The sequence below is a fragment of the Pseudovirgaria hyperparasitica genome (genome assembly GCF_010093815.1).
Source record: "Pseudovirgaria hyperparasitica strain CBS 121739 unplaced genomic scaffold EJ05scaffold_6, whole genome shotgun sequence".
Taxonomy (NCBI): domain Eukaryota; kingdom Fungi; phylum Ascomycota; class Dothideomycetes; order Acrospermales; family Acrospermaceae; genus Pseudovirgaria; species Pseudovirgaria hyperparasitica.
This window is the reverse complement of record NW_022985554.1, coordinates 1,127,443-1,142,461: the sequence shown is the minus strand read 5'-3', so window position 1 is coordinate 1,142,461 and position 15,019 is coordinate 1,127,443. Positions and strand designations below refer to the sequence as shown.

General features: G+C 48.9%; 6 protein-coding genes and 1 non-coding gene across 7 annotated transcripts; 4 read left to right on the top strand and 3 right to left on the bottom strand.

Annotated features, from left to right (window-relative positions):
- The first annotated feature begins 223 nt into the window (after positions 1-223).
- On the top strand, positions 224-1,517 carry EJ05DRAFT_475432 (isochorismatase hydrolase). Its single transcript, XM_033743795.1, has 2 exons — positions 224-1,076; positions 1,129-1,517. The coding sequence occupies exons 1-2, from the start codon at positions 552-554 to the stop codon at positions 1,189-1,191; spliced, it is 588 nt and encodes a 195-aa protein (XP_033601658.1). The 5' UTR covers positions 224-551; the 3' UTR covers positions 1,192-1,517.
- EJ05DRAFT_463828 (F-box/WD repeat-containing protein pof1) lies at positions 1,277-2,818 on the bottom strand (the record flags this gene model as incomplete). The annotated part of the gene is made up of 1 exon (XM_033742729.1): positions 1,277-2,818. The coding sequence occupies one exon, from the start codon at positions 2,816-2,818 to the stop codon at positions 1,277-1,279; it is 1,542 nt and encodes a 513-aa protein (XP_033601657.1).
- Positions 2,819-3,089: 271 nt separating this feature from the next.
- On the top strand, positions 3,090-5,876 carry EJ05DRAFT_510051 (uncharacterized protein). Its single transcript, XM_033748149.1, has 3 exons — positions 3,090-3,686; positions 3,739-4,098; positions 4,143-5,876. The coding sequence occupies exons 1-3, from the start codon at positions 3,114-3,116 to the stop codon at positions 5,856-5,858; spliced, it is 2,649 nt and encodes an 882-aa protein (XP_033601656.1). The 5' UTR covers positions 3,090-3,113; the 3' UTR covers positions 5,859-5,876.
- Positions 5,877-6,752: 876 nt separating this feature from the next.
- On the top strand, positions 6,753-8,786 carry EJ05DRAFT_475430 (multidrug efflux transporter). The gene is made up of 3 exons (XM_033743794.1): positions 6,753-8,142; positions 8,192-8,334; positions 8,427-8,786. The coding sequence occupies exons 1-3, from the start codon at positions 6,855-6,857 to the stop codon at positions 8,613-8,615; spliced, it is 1,620 nt and encodes a 539-aa protein (XP_033601655.1). The 5' UTR covers positions 6,753-6,854; the 3' UTR covers positions 8,616-8,786.
- Positions 8,787-8,974: 188 nt separating this feature from the next.
- Positions 8,975-9,046, bottom strand: EJ05DRAFT_t34. Its single transcript has one exon. It is a non-coding gene; the product is annotated as a tRNA-Arg (tRNA).
- Positions 9,047-10,024: 978 nt separating this feature from the next.
- On the bottom strand, positions 10,025-11,516 carry EJ05DRAFT_337075 (uncharacterized protein). The gene is made up of 3 exons (XM_033740890.1): positions 11,355-11,516; positions 10,966-11,277; positions 10,025-10,891 (listed from the first exon to the last, which is right to left on the bottom strand). Exons 1-3 carry the CDS (start codon positions 11,409-11,411, stop codon positions 10,124-10,126), a joined length of 1,137 nt encoding a protein of 378 aa, XP_033601654.1. The 5' UTR covers positions 11,412-11,516; the 3' UTR covers positions 10,025-10,123.
- Positions 11,517-11,582: 66 nt separating this feature from the next.
- Positions 11,583-13,012, top strand: EJ05DRAFT_337057 (putative oxidoreductase). Its single transcript, XM_033740889.1, has one exon. The coding sequence runs from the start codon at positions 12,048-12,050 to the stop codon at positions 12,966-12,968; it is 921 nt and encodes a 306-aa protein (XP_033601653.1). The 5' UTR covers positions 11,583-12,047; the 3' UTR covers positions 12,969-13,012.
- Positions 13,013-15,019: the final 2,007 nt, after the last annotated feature.

Sequence of the window (15,019 nt, the reverse complement as noted above, 5' to 3'; positions counted from 1 at the left end):
AAATGAGCAGGAAATTGGTGTCTTGAGGCACTACGTACTTGAGACTTCAATAGCAGCTGAGGTCGGGATTCTAGGAGCCGGCCTGCCGATGGAGATGAGTAATGCACATTTGGCCCGAATCTACGGGCGAGCTTCCGCAGTGAGACGTAGGATTCTACGGGATCGTCCTGACATTGCGCCTAAAATCGTGGCGTTGACGTCGTTGAAGCCTCATGCATTCAACGGACGAAAAACGCCTGTAGTAGTCGTAAAAAGGCCCGAGGGGTCGGTCCGCATCCATCCGTTACATCGAATTCTTTATGTACCGTGCTTTACAGTCTCAGAAGCTTGAAGTCTATTTTCTCAGTTTCATCAACAAGCTCTCACATTCGCGCAACTGCGGAAACATGACGACTTTGTGGAGCAAACCAGCGGACCAGCGGACCGGCGCGAAGAGGGGTAATGAGCTCATCATATATATAAACTAGAACATTGTAGTTACCATTGTCCATATTTCGCAGCTCAGCCCTCTCTATATCATAGGATCAAAGACCATTATTTCGTGATACATCATGGCTCCTCTCTCATTCCGCCAAACCCTCGGCCAGGCCCCGCTAACAGCCACGACCAACGACTCCGCACTCGTCATCATCGACGCTCAGAATGAATATGCAGAGGGAAAGCTCGCTGTGGCCGATGTCAAGTCTTCGCGTGCCGCCATAGGATCACTGCTGTCAGCCTATCGCGCAGCCGGAGGCCGCATCGTTCACGTTGTGCACCAAGTTCCCGCCGGCGCACCCGTTTTCACACCCGATACGCCGCTTGCAAGCGAATTCGAAGAGCTCGCCATCAAGAGCGGTGCTGAGAATGAGGTGCTGATTCAAAAGAACTTCCCCGGATCGTTCACGAAGACCAACTTGGACGAGACGCTGAAGGGATGGGGTGTAAATAAGGTTGTGCTTGCGGGGTATATGGCGCATGTTTGTGTGAGCACAACAGCGCGCGAGGCATATCAGGCAGGATACGAAGTTGTGCTTGCCCGTGATGCCATTGGAGATAGGGACATTCCTGGTGTGGGCGGGGCGGAATTGACAAAGGTGAGCTTGCCCCCGTGACTGTATTGGTATAGGTCTCTAACTCGTTGTGTAGACGGTTCTTCTTGAACTGGACGATTGCTTTGGTACGGTGGTGGGTAGCAAGGATATCAAATGAGGCCGTCTTGCAATCGCACTGCTATCCGTACTAAATTATGAGCAAGCTCTGTATCGTCCAGGGATATAAAGGTTCAAAATAAGGATCAATGCCGCCATATCCTGACTTGCTTATCAGCACCTCCACTCGCAACCTTTTCACCGTCTGGGCTCCAGTCGACGGCATAGACTTCGTCCTTGTGGCCTGGGAGATCCTCCTTGATCTTGCCCGTCCGTACATCCCAAGCTTTCAGTGTCGTGTCTTTGCTTGAGCTGACGAGGAGACGACTGTCTGCAGAGAAACAGCATTGATAGACCGAAGCAACGTGACCCCGGAGAGATGAAATGAAACTGCCATCCCGGCCGGACCATAACTTGACATGATTATCGAATCCAGCGGACGCTATGTAGGCGCCATCTGGAGAGAACGTGACATGGTTGACTTGCTTCTGATGCCCCGTAAGTCGCGCAACAGGTTTTTGTGATACTGAAGGACTCCAAAGAAAGACTGTGCAATCGTCGCTTGCCGTGACTAGTCGCTCGGTGATTTGCCCACCAACCCTTGCGGCCTTTTCAAAGCGTTCCTTTGCTTTGGCTACTTTCTCCTCCTCGGTCGCTGGAGTTTTCCTCGTGTGGTCGTGATATGCAGTGCGGATAGCAAAGTCGGTCGAAAGCGCAAGGTGGTTGACCCAATGTGCATGTGAGTTCAAGGTGAACTGAAGTTGGCCATTTGTCGCATCCCAAACTTTTACTGTCTTGTCGTGTGAGGCAGTATATATTGATCCAGTACCTCCCCATTTGACGCACTTTACGGAATCCTTGTGACCCGTCAGGGAGAAGTCAATCTTTCTTCTCACAGCGTCCCAAATCACGACAGTAGAATCCTGTGACGATGAAGCAAACCGAGGTCGTCCCGACTCTTGCTTGTGATATGGCTCCCAGGAGAGATTCGTGATTGGCTTCTTGTGCGCTTTCATCGGTCCTCCGAGCTCTTTCCCCGTTGCAGGGTCCCAAAGTCTGACCATGCTGTCGGAGCCTCCTGTAGCTAGGATACTGCCGTCTGGGGACCAACTCACAGCAAGCACCCATCCCTTGTGACCCTTTAAGGTGTATACGATTGTACCAGTATCGCAATCCCATATTCTTGCAGAACCGTCTCCCGCTCCACTGGCGACGCGGGAGGACGACGTTGGGGAGAATTGAATGGCTAATATTGCCTCCCCATGTCCAGACACCGCAGCGGAACAACGTGATACTGCTCTGACTCTGAATACAGCTTGTGGCGTGTACTGTAAAGAAATCTCTGTTTCTGTCGTGGCCTTGCCAGACGCTATCAAAGTCCGATATACATCATCCCTATCCCCTAATGCGACCCCGCCGTTGGCCGTAGAATAAAAGAACCGGTAGGGTATTTGCTCATCGCCGTGCTCTTGTAGCCCGTTCAGTAGGGTCTCGAGATTCTTTGTAGAGGCGCGCGCAAGAGGGACGGAGATGACTGGAAGAGAACCTGTTTGGCCTGTTGCTTGATCGACAAACCGTATTCGCACCGATCCTTCAGGGACGTGTTCTGTGATGTCTTGTTGTTCCTTGGCTCGCGCTGCGGCCGCAGTTTTCTGACGCTTGCTTGGAGGAGGTGGTACGGTGGCCATGTCGGGTGACGGTAAGTTTGGCGGACTTTGTAGAGGCTTATCTCGTGCTGGAGGATGTTGGTCGGCCGCGATAGATGGCCACCTCCAGACTGTGGAGACACGGACGAGAATAAAAATCCAGCCTTGTGTATGCGCCAAGATTTCGTACTCGCAGAGCTCGGGCCCCATATAGCCCTGTACCTGGCAGCTGACTCGTGTAAGCGATATTATGTAATCAAACGCACATCCATTTCCACAACACACTTACCGCCCTTTATCGCCTAAAGCCTTGAAGAAACATTAGCTGCCCACCATCATGAATAACCAGCGACTCCCGTGCACGTCACAGTCTCGCGCATCAACCTCTTCGTCATACCCGTCCTACTCGTATGATGAATCTACGACTACTAGTACGTCGCAGCCGCGTCTCGAAAGGAGCGGTGCTAGACGTCCCAGTACCGGCCGTCCACGCACTGGAGCCTCGACGCTCGCTCGTATCGAAGCACAGCAGGTAGTGTGTGCCATTAGTGAATCCAGAGGTGTCTCTCCTACTGTCGGTCTCGCCTTTGTCAACCTGGACACTGCCGAAGCTGTTTTGTGTCAGATCTGCGACAGCCAGACATATGTTCGAACCATTCACAAGCTTCGTGTCTACAGACCGTCCGAAATTCTCATCGTCTCCACCGCTGCTAACCCAAAGTCAAAATTGTTCGCCATAATTGAAGAAAACCTGGTTGTGCTTGAGAGCAAAATTACCCTGCTCGACCGACGCTACTGGGCCGAAACAGCGGGCTTTGACTATATCCAGCAGCTTGCCTTTGTCGACGACATACAGTCCATCAAGGTCGCCATCGGTGGAAATTACTTTGCCGTTTGCTGCATTGCAGCCGTATGGAGCACCCATGACTTTGTGCCTGTCTACTGCTAATCACCGCTTCTAGGTGCTGAAATTTCTCGAACTCGGATTGTCCAAGACTTTTGCTTTTCATTCTCTTCGCCTCAAGTATGAGCCCTCAGAAGGCTCGATGATGATTGACATGGCCACCGTGACTTCACTTGAGCTGATTCAGAATATTGACAAGGCAAAGTCCAAGCATTGCCTGTTCGGCCTCTTGAATGAAACATTGACGCCAATGGGTCAACGACTCCTGCGAAGTAACATTCTACAGCCTCTAACAGACCGAGAGACCTTGACTATACGTTACGACGCGCTTGAGGAACTCACTACCAAAGAAGACATGTTCTTTGGCATCAGGGCCGCCTTGCAAAGCTTTCTTGACGTTGACAAGATTCTCACGGCCGTAAGATTATTTCGTGACATTGTGATGATGCTAATGCGGTATAGCTGATTGTAATCCCAACCCGGCCGTCTCTCCACCATATGGAACAGTCAATCAATAATATCATCATGCTGAAACAATTCGTCAATGCTGTCAATCCAGTTTACGAGGCTCTGGCCAGTGCACGAAGTTCCATGCTTCTCCACATTTGCGAATTGTGCGCCCCGCTGAATCTAGATCCACTTATCCAACTCATAGATACCGTGATCAATGAGGATACCACTTACTCCAAACAGCCCCTTGAACTTCGCAATCAAAGGACATATGCAGTCAGGTCGGGGATCAACGGACTGCTGGATGTCGCCCGTCAAACATACAAGGAAGCCAACGATGACGCTTATGACCACGCCGCGCAGCTGGCTGAGGAGTATCAGATTCAACTCGAGCTAAAGTTTGAAAACTTGCGCCAGTTCCATATCAAAATCCCTACATCTGAGCTCGAGGACCGTGTACTGCCGCCTGTGTTTATCAATGTCTATCGAAGAAAGCAAATGATTGAGTGCCAGACATTGGATCTGGTCAAACGTAACCAAAAAATCGCTGAATCTCACCAAGAGGTCTTGTTGATGAGTGACAAGGCCATACAGGACCTCATCGAGGAGCTTCGGGGCCATATGTCGATTCTGTTCAAGATCTGTGAGGGCATCAGCATGCTCGACATGGTGTCGTCCTTGGCGCACATTGCCATAACCCAGCAATATGTTCGTCCCCAGCTCACTGATACCTTGGCAATCAAGTCTGGTCGCCATCCCATCCTTGAGAAGATTCAAGACGCCAAATTCGTTCCCAACGACGTCTATGCCACGCAGCAGACTCGCTTTCAGATCATTACCGGTTGCAATATGAGTGGCAAGAGCACCTATATCCGCTCTGTTGCCTTGATGACAGTGATGGCTCAGATAGGCTCGTTCGTACCGGCCTCTTACGCCTCCTTTCCCATCATTCATCAGCTTTTTGCTCGCGTAACCTTGGACGACTCCATCGAAGCAAACATGTCTACGTTTGCTGTCGAGATGCGTGAAACAGCATACATTCTCCATAACATTGACAAACGGTCGATGGCCATCATTGATGAGCTTGGTCGAGGCACCAGCTCCCGCGATGGGCTCGCCATTGCCATTGCCATTGCCGAAGCTCTTGTCGACAGCCGCGCACTTGTCTGGTTCGCCACGCACTTTCGCGATCTCGCCACGATCATGGCCGAGCGTAACGGTGTCGTCAACCTCCATCTCGCTGTCGAGATCAAGGCCAACGAGGAGATGAATATGCTATACAAGCTCTCGGAAGGCGCTGTTCAGGTCCAGCACTACGGTCTCGCTCTCGAACGAGTAATGGCGCTACCACCCACTCTCATTGAGCGTGCAACATTCGTGTCAGAAAGGCTGGAGCAGCTCGCACAAGGACGCAAAAAGACGTCTGTAGCGGTCGTCAAAGAGCGACGAAGAAAACTCATCTTGAACCTCAAGGAACACCTGCTGCAGGCCCAGGCCAGCGGCATGGATGGTCCTGTGCTTTCGGCTTGGCTGGCAAAGCTGCAACGAGAGTTTGCCGAGAGGCTGTCGGCGGTCGAGGAAGAAGTCAAGCAGGCCGAGAGAGACGAAAAGGATGACGAAATGAATGAGGATCAGGATACCAGGAGCGGTGGTACGGATGAAGAGATGCTGGATCGGGGCGATAGAAATGCGGAAGCTCAATCAGGTAGCACACTGGGGTCAGATTAGAGTTAGAAATGAAAATATAGCTTACTTTTACCAAATCTGAAGACTTGTTTTCTCTTCTACAATCCTACCTCTAAAGGATTATTAGAGATGGATATAAGTGGATTACTATCCTCTACCTAATAAAAAGGTACTATAATTATAGTTATATAATAAAGTGAGTGATACTATTTATTAAGTAGATAAATGAGTATCTCTATTTTCTAATTCTTCTAAGTATATTATACGAAGTTGTTAATTTTTTCTTACGAAGTCTATGAAATAAAACAGAGTATTATAAGAGCTAAACTACAAAGTCTAGAAAATAATTAGCGTAATTCTAAGACCTCCTAAAGTACCAAGATAGCTCTACCTCGGGAGGGTTTCTCAAGCGTCCAGCTGTATTATATGTATAATACGAGTCGGCTATCATACCATATATCTAAGCTATCTTACTAAGTAATATAGAATAAACTTAAAGCACGTGTATATCTGTAGCCCATGAGGTCAAAAATAGTCAAAAACACGTGTAATCAGTGTTGTTTTGAAGCTTAAAAGGTCAAAATCAGTCAAAAACACGTGTAATCAGTGTTGTTTTGAAGCCTACAAGGTCAAAATCAGTTAAAATCAGTCAAAATCAATCAAAAGCACGTGTAATCAGTGGTGTTTTGAGGCGTACAAGGTCAAAATCAGTCAAAAACACGTGTAATGAGTGTTTTTTTGAAGCCTACTAGGTCAAAATTAGTAAAAAACACGTATAATAGAGAGAGGGGGGAAGAGGAAGAGAGGTAGAGAGAGGGAGAGAGTGAGGAGAATAAGAGGCGGATAGAAGGGTACCGGATATTACTTCGGCTAAACTATTAACTACATGATTACTTAGTAAGTCTTTGTTTAGAACGTTCAGAAAACTAAAATACACTGGACCCTTGAGAAACCCTCCTACCTCGGCATTCTAATATGAGTACTGCTGGCCATGGTATTTGATCTATGGGATCGCGTCTAACTATGAACCAAGTAAGCATGCCAGTATTCAACGAACGTCCATCGGACCTTTCACAAGGTAGCGTAGACGAAGAGCAAGGGGATGAGTCAACGTCTCTCATCAAGAAAAGGTGGACATCGCCCCGCGGCTTTCTACTCATTCAAGTCGCCATCTTCAGCAACGTCTTTCTCGCTGGCTTTGACAGCACTGTCACAGCCTCAACATGGGCGAAAATTGGATCTGAATACAACGCCGTGAACATAGCATCATGGCTCACCACCTCCTATCTCATTACATTCACGACATTCCAACCGTTGTACGGTCGTTTCTCCGACATTTTTGGCCGACGCGCAGGCTTCTTCGCTGCCGCGACGACGTTTGGACTCGGAAGTCTGGCGTGTTCGTTTGCGCCAAGTGTGCAGTTGTTTATAGCCGCTCGACTCGTCCAGGGAGTCGGTGGCGCAGGCCTCATGACTATGGCTACTATTGTCAACAGCGACATGATCCCGTTCCGGGAGCGTGGCATGTATCAGGCGGCTCAGAATGTCACACACGGTGTTGGGTCCATTTGTGGTGCGTCCCTGGGGGGCCTCGTTGCTGATCAGGTCGGTTGGCGATGGTGTTTTCTTCTCCAGGTTCCGATCTCTGTGGCGGCATGCGTGCTTGGCTTCTTTGTGCTTCCAAACCCGGAAGAAGGACCTGGTGCACCAGTCTCGGACTCTTGGCAGCAGTTGTGGGAGAAGGTTGACTTTAGTGGTGCGCTGCTCTTGATCGCTGGACTTTCGCTGCAGCTCGTCGGCTTGGGACTGGGTGGGAATGATCTCCCGTGGCTCAGTCCATGGGTCATTGCCTCACTGCTCGGCAGTCTTGTCATTATGGCGCTATTCATTCGAGTTGAAGCCAGCACGAAAGCTATGCCTATCATGCCACTACGTATGTTTCGCGGTATATCGCCTGTTGCGACGCAGATTTCGAATTTGTTCGTTGGAATGGCGGCGTATGCGTTTCTGTTTCAGGTCCCTTTGTATTTCCAAGCTGTGCTAGGCGAGTCTGCCTCGAAGGCTGGTGCTCGACTCATTGTTCCGTCGGTTGCTAGTCCTCTAGGAGGCTTGATCTCAGGCATCGTGATGTCACGTTGGGGCAAATTGGCGCTACTTGTTCGAATTGGCACAGGACTGATGGCAATTGGAAATAGCTTGGTTGCATCGTTCAGGTTTCGCGAAGCTGGTTGGAAGTATATTGTGTTCTTGTTTCCTGCGAACCTTGGTCAGGGGATCGTATATCCAGGCATCTTATTTACATATATGGCTGCATTCGATCACACAGGTAAGTAATGAACGTTTCGTAATGTGACATCTACAGCTGACTAGTATAGACCACGCAGTGTCATCTTCAACAGTCTACCTTGTCCGCTCCCTCGGCTGGGTCTATGGCGTGGCCATCACACAGCTGATCACACAGAATACGCTCACGAGCCGCTTGCCAGCGGCTCTGAGTGAAGTAGATGATAAAAGGACAGTACGATCTCTCAGAACATTGACCCCTAACTTGCACATTTTCCCGCTTCGATATCTGTAAATAGTAACGAAGTCATACTGATCACCTACCAGATAATCGATAACATTCGACATTCCGTCTCCTACCTCCATTCTCTGCCAGTCGACGTTCAAGTAGCTGCACGCCAAGTATATCACCAAGGCATTCAGTGTTCGCTCATAGCATCTGTGGTTTTTGCGACTGTCGCCAGCATCGCTGCGTTGTTCTCACGGGGACAGGCTCTGAATCGTGAAGGACTCTGACGTACTACTATTACTTTGACGAGTACATGGCAAAGTGTGAGAATAGTAACCCCAGGAGATCTTTTCTTCTCAAATCATTCTTGGCGTAGAGCCACAGCTGTGACGCTGTCGTTCTAGATGAGCGGTAGGGTAAAATGTAAACCGACTCAGATGTAGCGCTATGGACGTAGAATATGAAATCTTATTACTATTACACATCTATCGTTAAGCTGCATAAAAGCGTCGCTGAGCATTGGAATCGTGTTCAGAGCCGTATCACACAACGTCGAAAAGCAATAACTCGGCTAATCGACCAATCAGACGTCACCGAATCGCTCGCTTAATCAAAAAAATGGAAATCGAAAAATAAAAAAACAAAACACCCACGGCGGGACTCGAACCCGCAGCCTCAAGATTAGAAGTCTTGCGCCCTACCATTGGGCTACGCGGGCTGCTCAATTTCCTGATTCAAGATTTGAAAACACTATGAATGGCAGATGACTAGTAGGCAAAAGCGATGCAGATCTCTCCCCAGAAAGGGTTAAGCGAGTCCACAAAGTCACGTGTGTGACTGCGTATATCTGAGTCCGGCTACGGAGTTGGCTCCGATGTTGAACTTCAAGCGAAACAACTCATAATTCTCCTTTAGTATCACGACCTGTATATTCTGTATATCTGTACTACAAGCCCCAAGATTCCAAGCGGTATCTTTATGGCAATCAAACGTACTTAACCTATTGACTTAACTCTCAGCTGCGCGATACACCTCGAGTATGCCCAGCGATCAAAAGTCCAATGAATATCGCATCGAGTCCACGTTTTCATCCTTCTCGTCTGTAGCGCGTCTCGTGTTCTGCGCAGCACCGTGTCTTCGTTTTCAACACCCTTGTCTACAATATATTCTTCTGAATCTCATAGCACATTGATCCTCAATCTTCAGTAAGTCCATAGATTCAATGCGTCTTTGTCTTGACGTCGAAGCTGAACTCTCTGCCGCTCTATCGCCAAGCCATCTGGCTTGGCGATGGCAGAAAAGTTTCCCACAATGGGCTCACTACAACCTGACACGCTGATTCACATTATCTCGCCCGACGTGGAGACTGGGATAACTTTCTGTCACGCATAACCATTTCACTATTAGAATTACTTCTACAAGCGCTTCACGCCCATATTTCTGAACAACTTGTCTCTTCCCGCTTCGCTGATGAAACGGCTGCGCTCTGTAAGAATAGCACGCACGCTTCTATGGCAGGAGTGTCTCTAGACATAAATGAAATGAATGCGCATAGTATATGAACAGTCGTTTTTTTTTCTCCCACTGGCATCTGCATGATATCGAGATAGCTCTGACCACATCCAGGCAAACAGACAATCACAGGGCCGTAAGATAGAGTCGCGAGCGTGTAAACAACCTCACCCACAACAAAAAGAACCCCGCATCTGCTCTGCGTGTGCGATAGCGCTCACGGCGACCAAACAACGATGAGCAGCACAACTCCACACACGGGAGCAGCGGCGCATGCGAGATACTAACTGACAAGCACAAGCATCTCCACAGCGTCGAGGTCCGCATGATTGTGCTGAAGGTAGGCACAGATCGACGGAACCGCATGTCGAGCTCGAAACTCAATCCACCACTTACAATGTCGGGCCCTCGTATACCACAAGCAAAGGAGTAACAGTGCCACAGGATCTTTATCTTCAAGCAATGTGCGAAAAGTAGGAGACATGCTGTTTATTGGTATGAAAGCGACACCTAAGGAGGCTTCACCTTGAGGCTCTCCAATGAGCCTAGAGAGACCATGTGCAAACAGAAAGTAGGGATTTGTTTCTTCAGTGGATTTCTCGTTGAGATGGCAGGCTTGTGCAAGTCGAGCGGGCATACCGCTGATGCCTTTGGCAGGAAGTTCTTGCTTCATCTGCGACAGAGTATCTGACATAGTAGAGAACGCACTGTCTGCCCGTAGAGGATCCGCAATGGTCCACAATGCTTTGTCGCTAGCCTTCAGCCGGAGCCACTCGACGGTGGAGGAGTCGGATGATGTTAGTGGCCAACACTCCGAAGGAGACGAGACAACTGTGGAGGACATGGTAAGAATGGCCAGGAAAACAGCAGTGGCCCACACAGCGTCTTTCTGGGCCTCTCCAATGGTGTTGGTGAGTGAATCTCTGAAAAGAGCGATGCTTCGTGACAGGTGATAGGCCTGACGGACGGGTTGGTAGTGCACTGTTTGGACGCCTAGATAGCGGTCGTGCAGGGCTGACACGGCCAGGACGGCATGCATAAGGAACCCATACTAGAACATCAAGTAAGCAATGAAGTACACTACCTGTAAGGCGAATAATACTGTGAGTAAGAAACTAGACTTACGTTCAAGCAGTCGCCAAATGTTCGATCTGCGCAAACATGTCCCGCAGAAAGGCCCCAAAGCGAGGAAAGAGTTCGGTATCTAAATCGATGGAAGAGTTCTTGATCATGCAGATCCAATGAGAAGGTGTCTGATCCACACGAGACCCACATACCACTACTGAGTGGGAGCTCTAGTAACAACGTCTTGGAATGGCCTTCTCTCTGTTTCGTTCGATTCTGAACTAACGGCAAGAGATCTGGAACCTTGAAGTCGAAATTGCAGACTACCCCAAATTTGCGGCAGTTGCCACATTGTGGTGTCTTTTCATCGCACTATACAGCATAGGAAGAATGATGAGCATCATCTAGGCAGGTACGAATGTGTCGACGTGTTGCATATGGCGTCATACCTTAGTCTTCCTCAGCTTACAATTCCGGCAGCCGTATCTTGATCTCCGGGGACCCATCGCGAGTGTTTCTTCAGACACTTCCACTGCACAGTCATCCCGTGAGAGAAGAGTTGCAGAGTTTACCTGATTATCGTCAAGCACCCGAGTGATTGTAACGTTGAAAGAAGGCCAAACCCCGGTCGTGCCGACCCAACTAGTCTCTCCACTAGTCCTCCATCCGGGTACAATCGCTTGTGATTGGCTAATTATAGTGTGGAGTGAAGATGCATCATGGGTTGTTCCCTGACATAAATGGCTTTAATGATGGCTTCAATAATGGCTCCAAATCATGCAGCACTACTGGGTAGCTGATGTGAGATCCGGCTACTGACTTGCCTGATAGGATGGTCTTCTTTGTCAAGCCCGAAACTAGTATGTATGCTGGATACGACCTCGCGTGAGTGGACGAGTATGCTGAGTCTGTTGTATTCGATGATTTCATCGAGCTATTTCAGCCTCATCAGCGGCACAGCTACCATACGGAGTCAAAAGCTTCCGATTACACTCTAACACTTGGTCCGATTTAAGTATATAAGACGTAGTCGGCCAGCCATTTTGCAAATCAGTCTCGCAAGCAAATCCTCAGCTATTTCCTGCAAACTGTCAGCTTTACTTGAGATACCTCTACATCTGATCCCCTTCTTTGAAATCAACATGCGCGTGTTCGTCACAGGTGCCACTGGCTTCATCGGCTCAGCTGTCGTTGACGAACTTCTCTCAGCAGGACACACAGTTCTCGGTCTCGTACGGAGTGACGATGGAGCTAATCAAGTGGAATCACAAGGTGCAGAGAGCCTCCGTGGTACTATCGAGGACCTCGATCTCTTAGCAGACGCAGCCTCCAAGTGTGACGCGGTCATCCACCTCGCATTCATCTTGGATTTCGCCGATATTGAAGGATGCTGCGCCAAGGACCGTGCTGCAATCACTGCCATGGGAGATGCATTGGTGTCTGCAGGAGGTGATAAGGCCCTTGTTAGCACTACTGCCACAATGATGCTACAGCATGGCAAGGTCGGTCGGGAGGAAGATGGTCCTGACATGACCAATTCAATGCTCTCAGTCCGAGGTGCTTCAGAACCAGTGTGTTTGGCATACGCGAACAAGGGCATACGCGCCAGTGCCGTGCGGATCCCTCCTACCGCCCACGGTGAAGGACAGTCAGGACTCATGGGATATCTCGTAGATGCAGCGCTTCAAAAGGGAATTTCGGCGTACGCAAGCGAATACAACAATAGGTGGAGTGCCTGTCATCGCAATGACGTTGCGAAACTGTACCGTATGGCAATTGAGAGAGCGGAGCCTGGATCGACTTTCCATGCTGTGGCCGAGGAGGGAGTCGCGATCAAAGACATCGCGGCCGAGATCAGCAAGCACCTTGACGTTCCTCTAAAAGGCTTGACTCAAGATGAATTACAGGAGCATTTTGGATGGATCGCGTTCGGAGTGAGTGCAGATAATCCCATATCAAGTGCGAGCACACAGGAACGACTTGGTTGGACCCCAACGGGTCCTACTGCACTAGAGGATGTGCCGACTGTCATCAAGTTCAAGCAGTCTACGATTTCGGTCTGAGTTTAGTGTTGCCTGAAGGACGAGCGACAAGTCGAGCATTTATGCAGTTTATACGTTACCTGATAATTGGAAGAACAAGTAGCTTATCTTATGGATGTTTCTCAGACTGGGTTTCTACAAGGCAAGCAATAATCAGCCAGTAAAATTTGGGCTTGCAATTGGACCAATATAAATGCCACGAATTACCAAGGGTACTGGGATAGCCAATTGCCGTATGGTAGATCAGATAAAAAGTGGGGAGAAACATTTGTAAAGATCCTGTGATTAAGCACGTGACCTCGCTGGGGATACCTAATCGCTACAGTTCAGAAGTCGTAGATCGCCGATGTGCCCCCGCATAGGCACTATCATTAAATAGAACCAATGTTTTCGTATATTAGACCTCTGGATAAACACATGACTCCACGGCGCTTCATCAGTTCCATTATAATTTAAGTTGTTATTGACAACGCTGACCCGCCAACTTCATTCCGAAGTAATGCCGTGAGGTGTTTCAACATTTCCGAGACGTCCAAGCCACATTATTGGCCTCAACCACAAGACCATCACCATTACCATCAAATCTTGCTCTCCTACGATCGTGTACCGCATTGCGCAGAACCGCCCTCAAGAATACCTGATTAATCATCGTGATATTGGGATTCGGGAGAAGCACCGGTGTTTTCGCCGCTATTATCAATCGTCAAGGTTGCGTCTTGCTGCATGATCAGTACATACCAGAATTTGATGCACCAGAGCCAGCTTGCACATTCGCCGCTGTATACAGCTCTGATGAGTGTCGAGCTGTCAGGATCTTTTTCTACAGTCGTCGTTCCAGGCCGTTTCATAGTTCGTTTTGCGCCAGTCACAGACTGCAGATAGTAGCAGTTGGACGTGAAACGTGGTTTTCTAGATAAACGTACGTCGTCCCGCTTATAGGTAATTAGTGTTATTAGTGGTGTACTGACCATCCGTGGAAGTAATAGGCAGGTAGGTTGTAGTCATCCATCTAGCGAAGGCGCTACGCAGTCTTGGCCGACGTCGACCTTCGACATCAGCCTTCAACCTCTACCTCAACTGAAGCACTTTTATCGCTGACTCCATCTCCATCTTGTGCATGAAGCACCTCTTATTGCCGTGGCGTTTTCTATGGCCTTCTTGAAAAAAAAAAGATGTTTCTGTTGCCATCAACACGAGGACGATAGAGGGGCAGAAACTTCAATTCTTGTCAACACAAACACGCGCTGTGGACACTTAACTGGTTGAAGACGTTGACTTACTGGATCAAGGGCTTGCTGGAGACAAATGGGCCATGTAAGGAAGAAAGATGAACATGCTGAATACGACGGACTGAAAATGCGAATATCTTGAAGCCGAAAATGATGACGCACTGGAAACGAGAAGGTCGAAAATCTGGCTTGCTACAAGGACGCGCATAAGGTAGACTCGTTAATTCTGAGTGAAACATTTCTAAGAGGAGTGACTCTCTTTGACGCGAGGGTGGATTATTGGAGACTCTGATACTTTTGAGATGGTGGTCCTCGCGAATGGTAGTAGTGTAGTACAGAGTCAAAAGATGTGTAGCAACGACTCGAGATAATGCGTCGACAGCGGCATCTGGAAATGATCTTCGCAAACGAAGAACAGAAATATAGATTCGACAGCCACGATCGGAATGCACAGTCGCAGCTGGACACTTGAGATATTGAAATGGCAGCCATGATTGGACTAGGTTATTCGTCGACGGATACTCGACGTTTTGATCCAACAGCCGCAATCGGAACGGATAATCGCAGACGGACACTCGAGATATTGATCCAAGAGTTACGGTTGGAATGGACGTTCGTCGATGGATACCCGATATTATACCCCGACATTGGCAATCGGTATGAAAATTCGCAATTGAATACTCTCGACGATCGCGGTTTGACAGTAGTCATTTGACAACAGTCATTCAGGTTACGTTGCAACAGAGTCGTTTAGCCGGTAGAATCGCCAGTTGGCAAGCGGTTTCTATCGACATGGCCCTCTTCGTTAGCCTGAGATCTAGGAGCGGTTGACAACTCAAGATC

Coding starts and splice junctions, on each gene's coding strand:
- EJ05DRAFT_475432 (XM_033743795.1), top strand. CDS start 552: ATGGCTCCTCTCTCATTCCGCCAAACCCTCGGCCAGGCCCCGCTAACA. Junction 1,077..1,128: donor GCGGGGCGGAATTGACAAAG/GTGAGCTTGCCC, acceptor CTCGTTGTGTAG/ACGGTTCTTCTTGAACTGGA.
- EJ05DRAFT_510051 (XM_033748149.1), top strand. CDS start 3,114: ATGAATAACCAGCGACTCCCGTGCACGTCACAGTCTCGCGCATCAACC. Junction 3,687..3,738: donor CCGTTTGCTGCATTGCAGCC/GTATGGAGCACC, acceptor CACCGCTTCTAG/GTGCTGAAATTTCTCGAACT. Junction 4,099..4,142: donor TTGACAAGATTCTCACGGCC/GTAAGATTATTT, acceptor AATGCGGTATAG/CTGATTGTAATCCCAACCCG.
- EJ05DRAFT_475430 (XM_033743794.1), top strand. CDS start 6,855: ATGCCAGTATTCAACGAACGTCCATCGGACCTTTCACAAGGTAGCGTA. Junction 8,143..8,191: donor GGCTGCATTCGATCACACAG/GTAAGTAATGAA, acceptor TGACTAGTATAG/ACCACGCAGTGTCATCTTCA. Junction 8,335..8,426: donor AAGTAGATGATAAAAGGACA/GTACGATCTCTC, acceptor ATCACCTACCAG/ATAATCGATAACATTCGACA.
- EJ05DRAFT_337075 (XM_033740890.1), bottom strand. CDS start 11,411: ATGGGTCCCCGGAGATCAAGATACGGCTGCCGGAATTGTAAGCTGAGG. Junction 11,278..11,354: donor GTAAGCTGAGGAAGACTAAG/GTATGACGCCAT, acceptor TATGCTGTATAG/TGCGATGAAAAGACACCACA. Junction 10,892..10,965: donor CATTTGGCGACTGCTTGAAC/GTAAGTCTAGTT, acceptor TTGATGTTCTAG/TATGGGTTCCTTATGCATGC.
- EJ05DRAFT_337057 (XM_033740889.1), top strand. CDS start 12,048: ATGCGCGTGTTCGTCACAGGTGCCACTGGCTTCATCGGCTCAGCTGTC.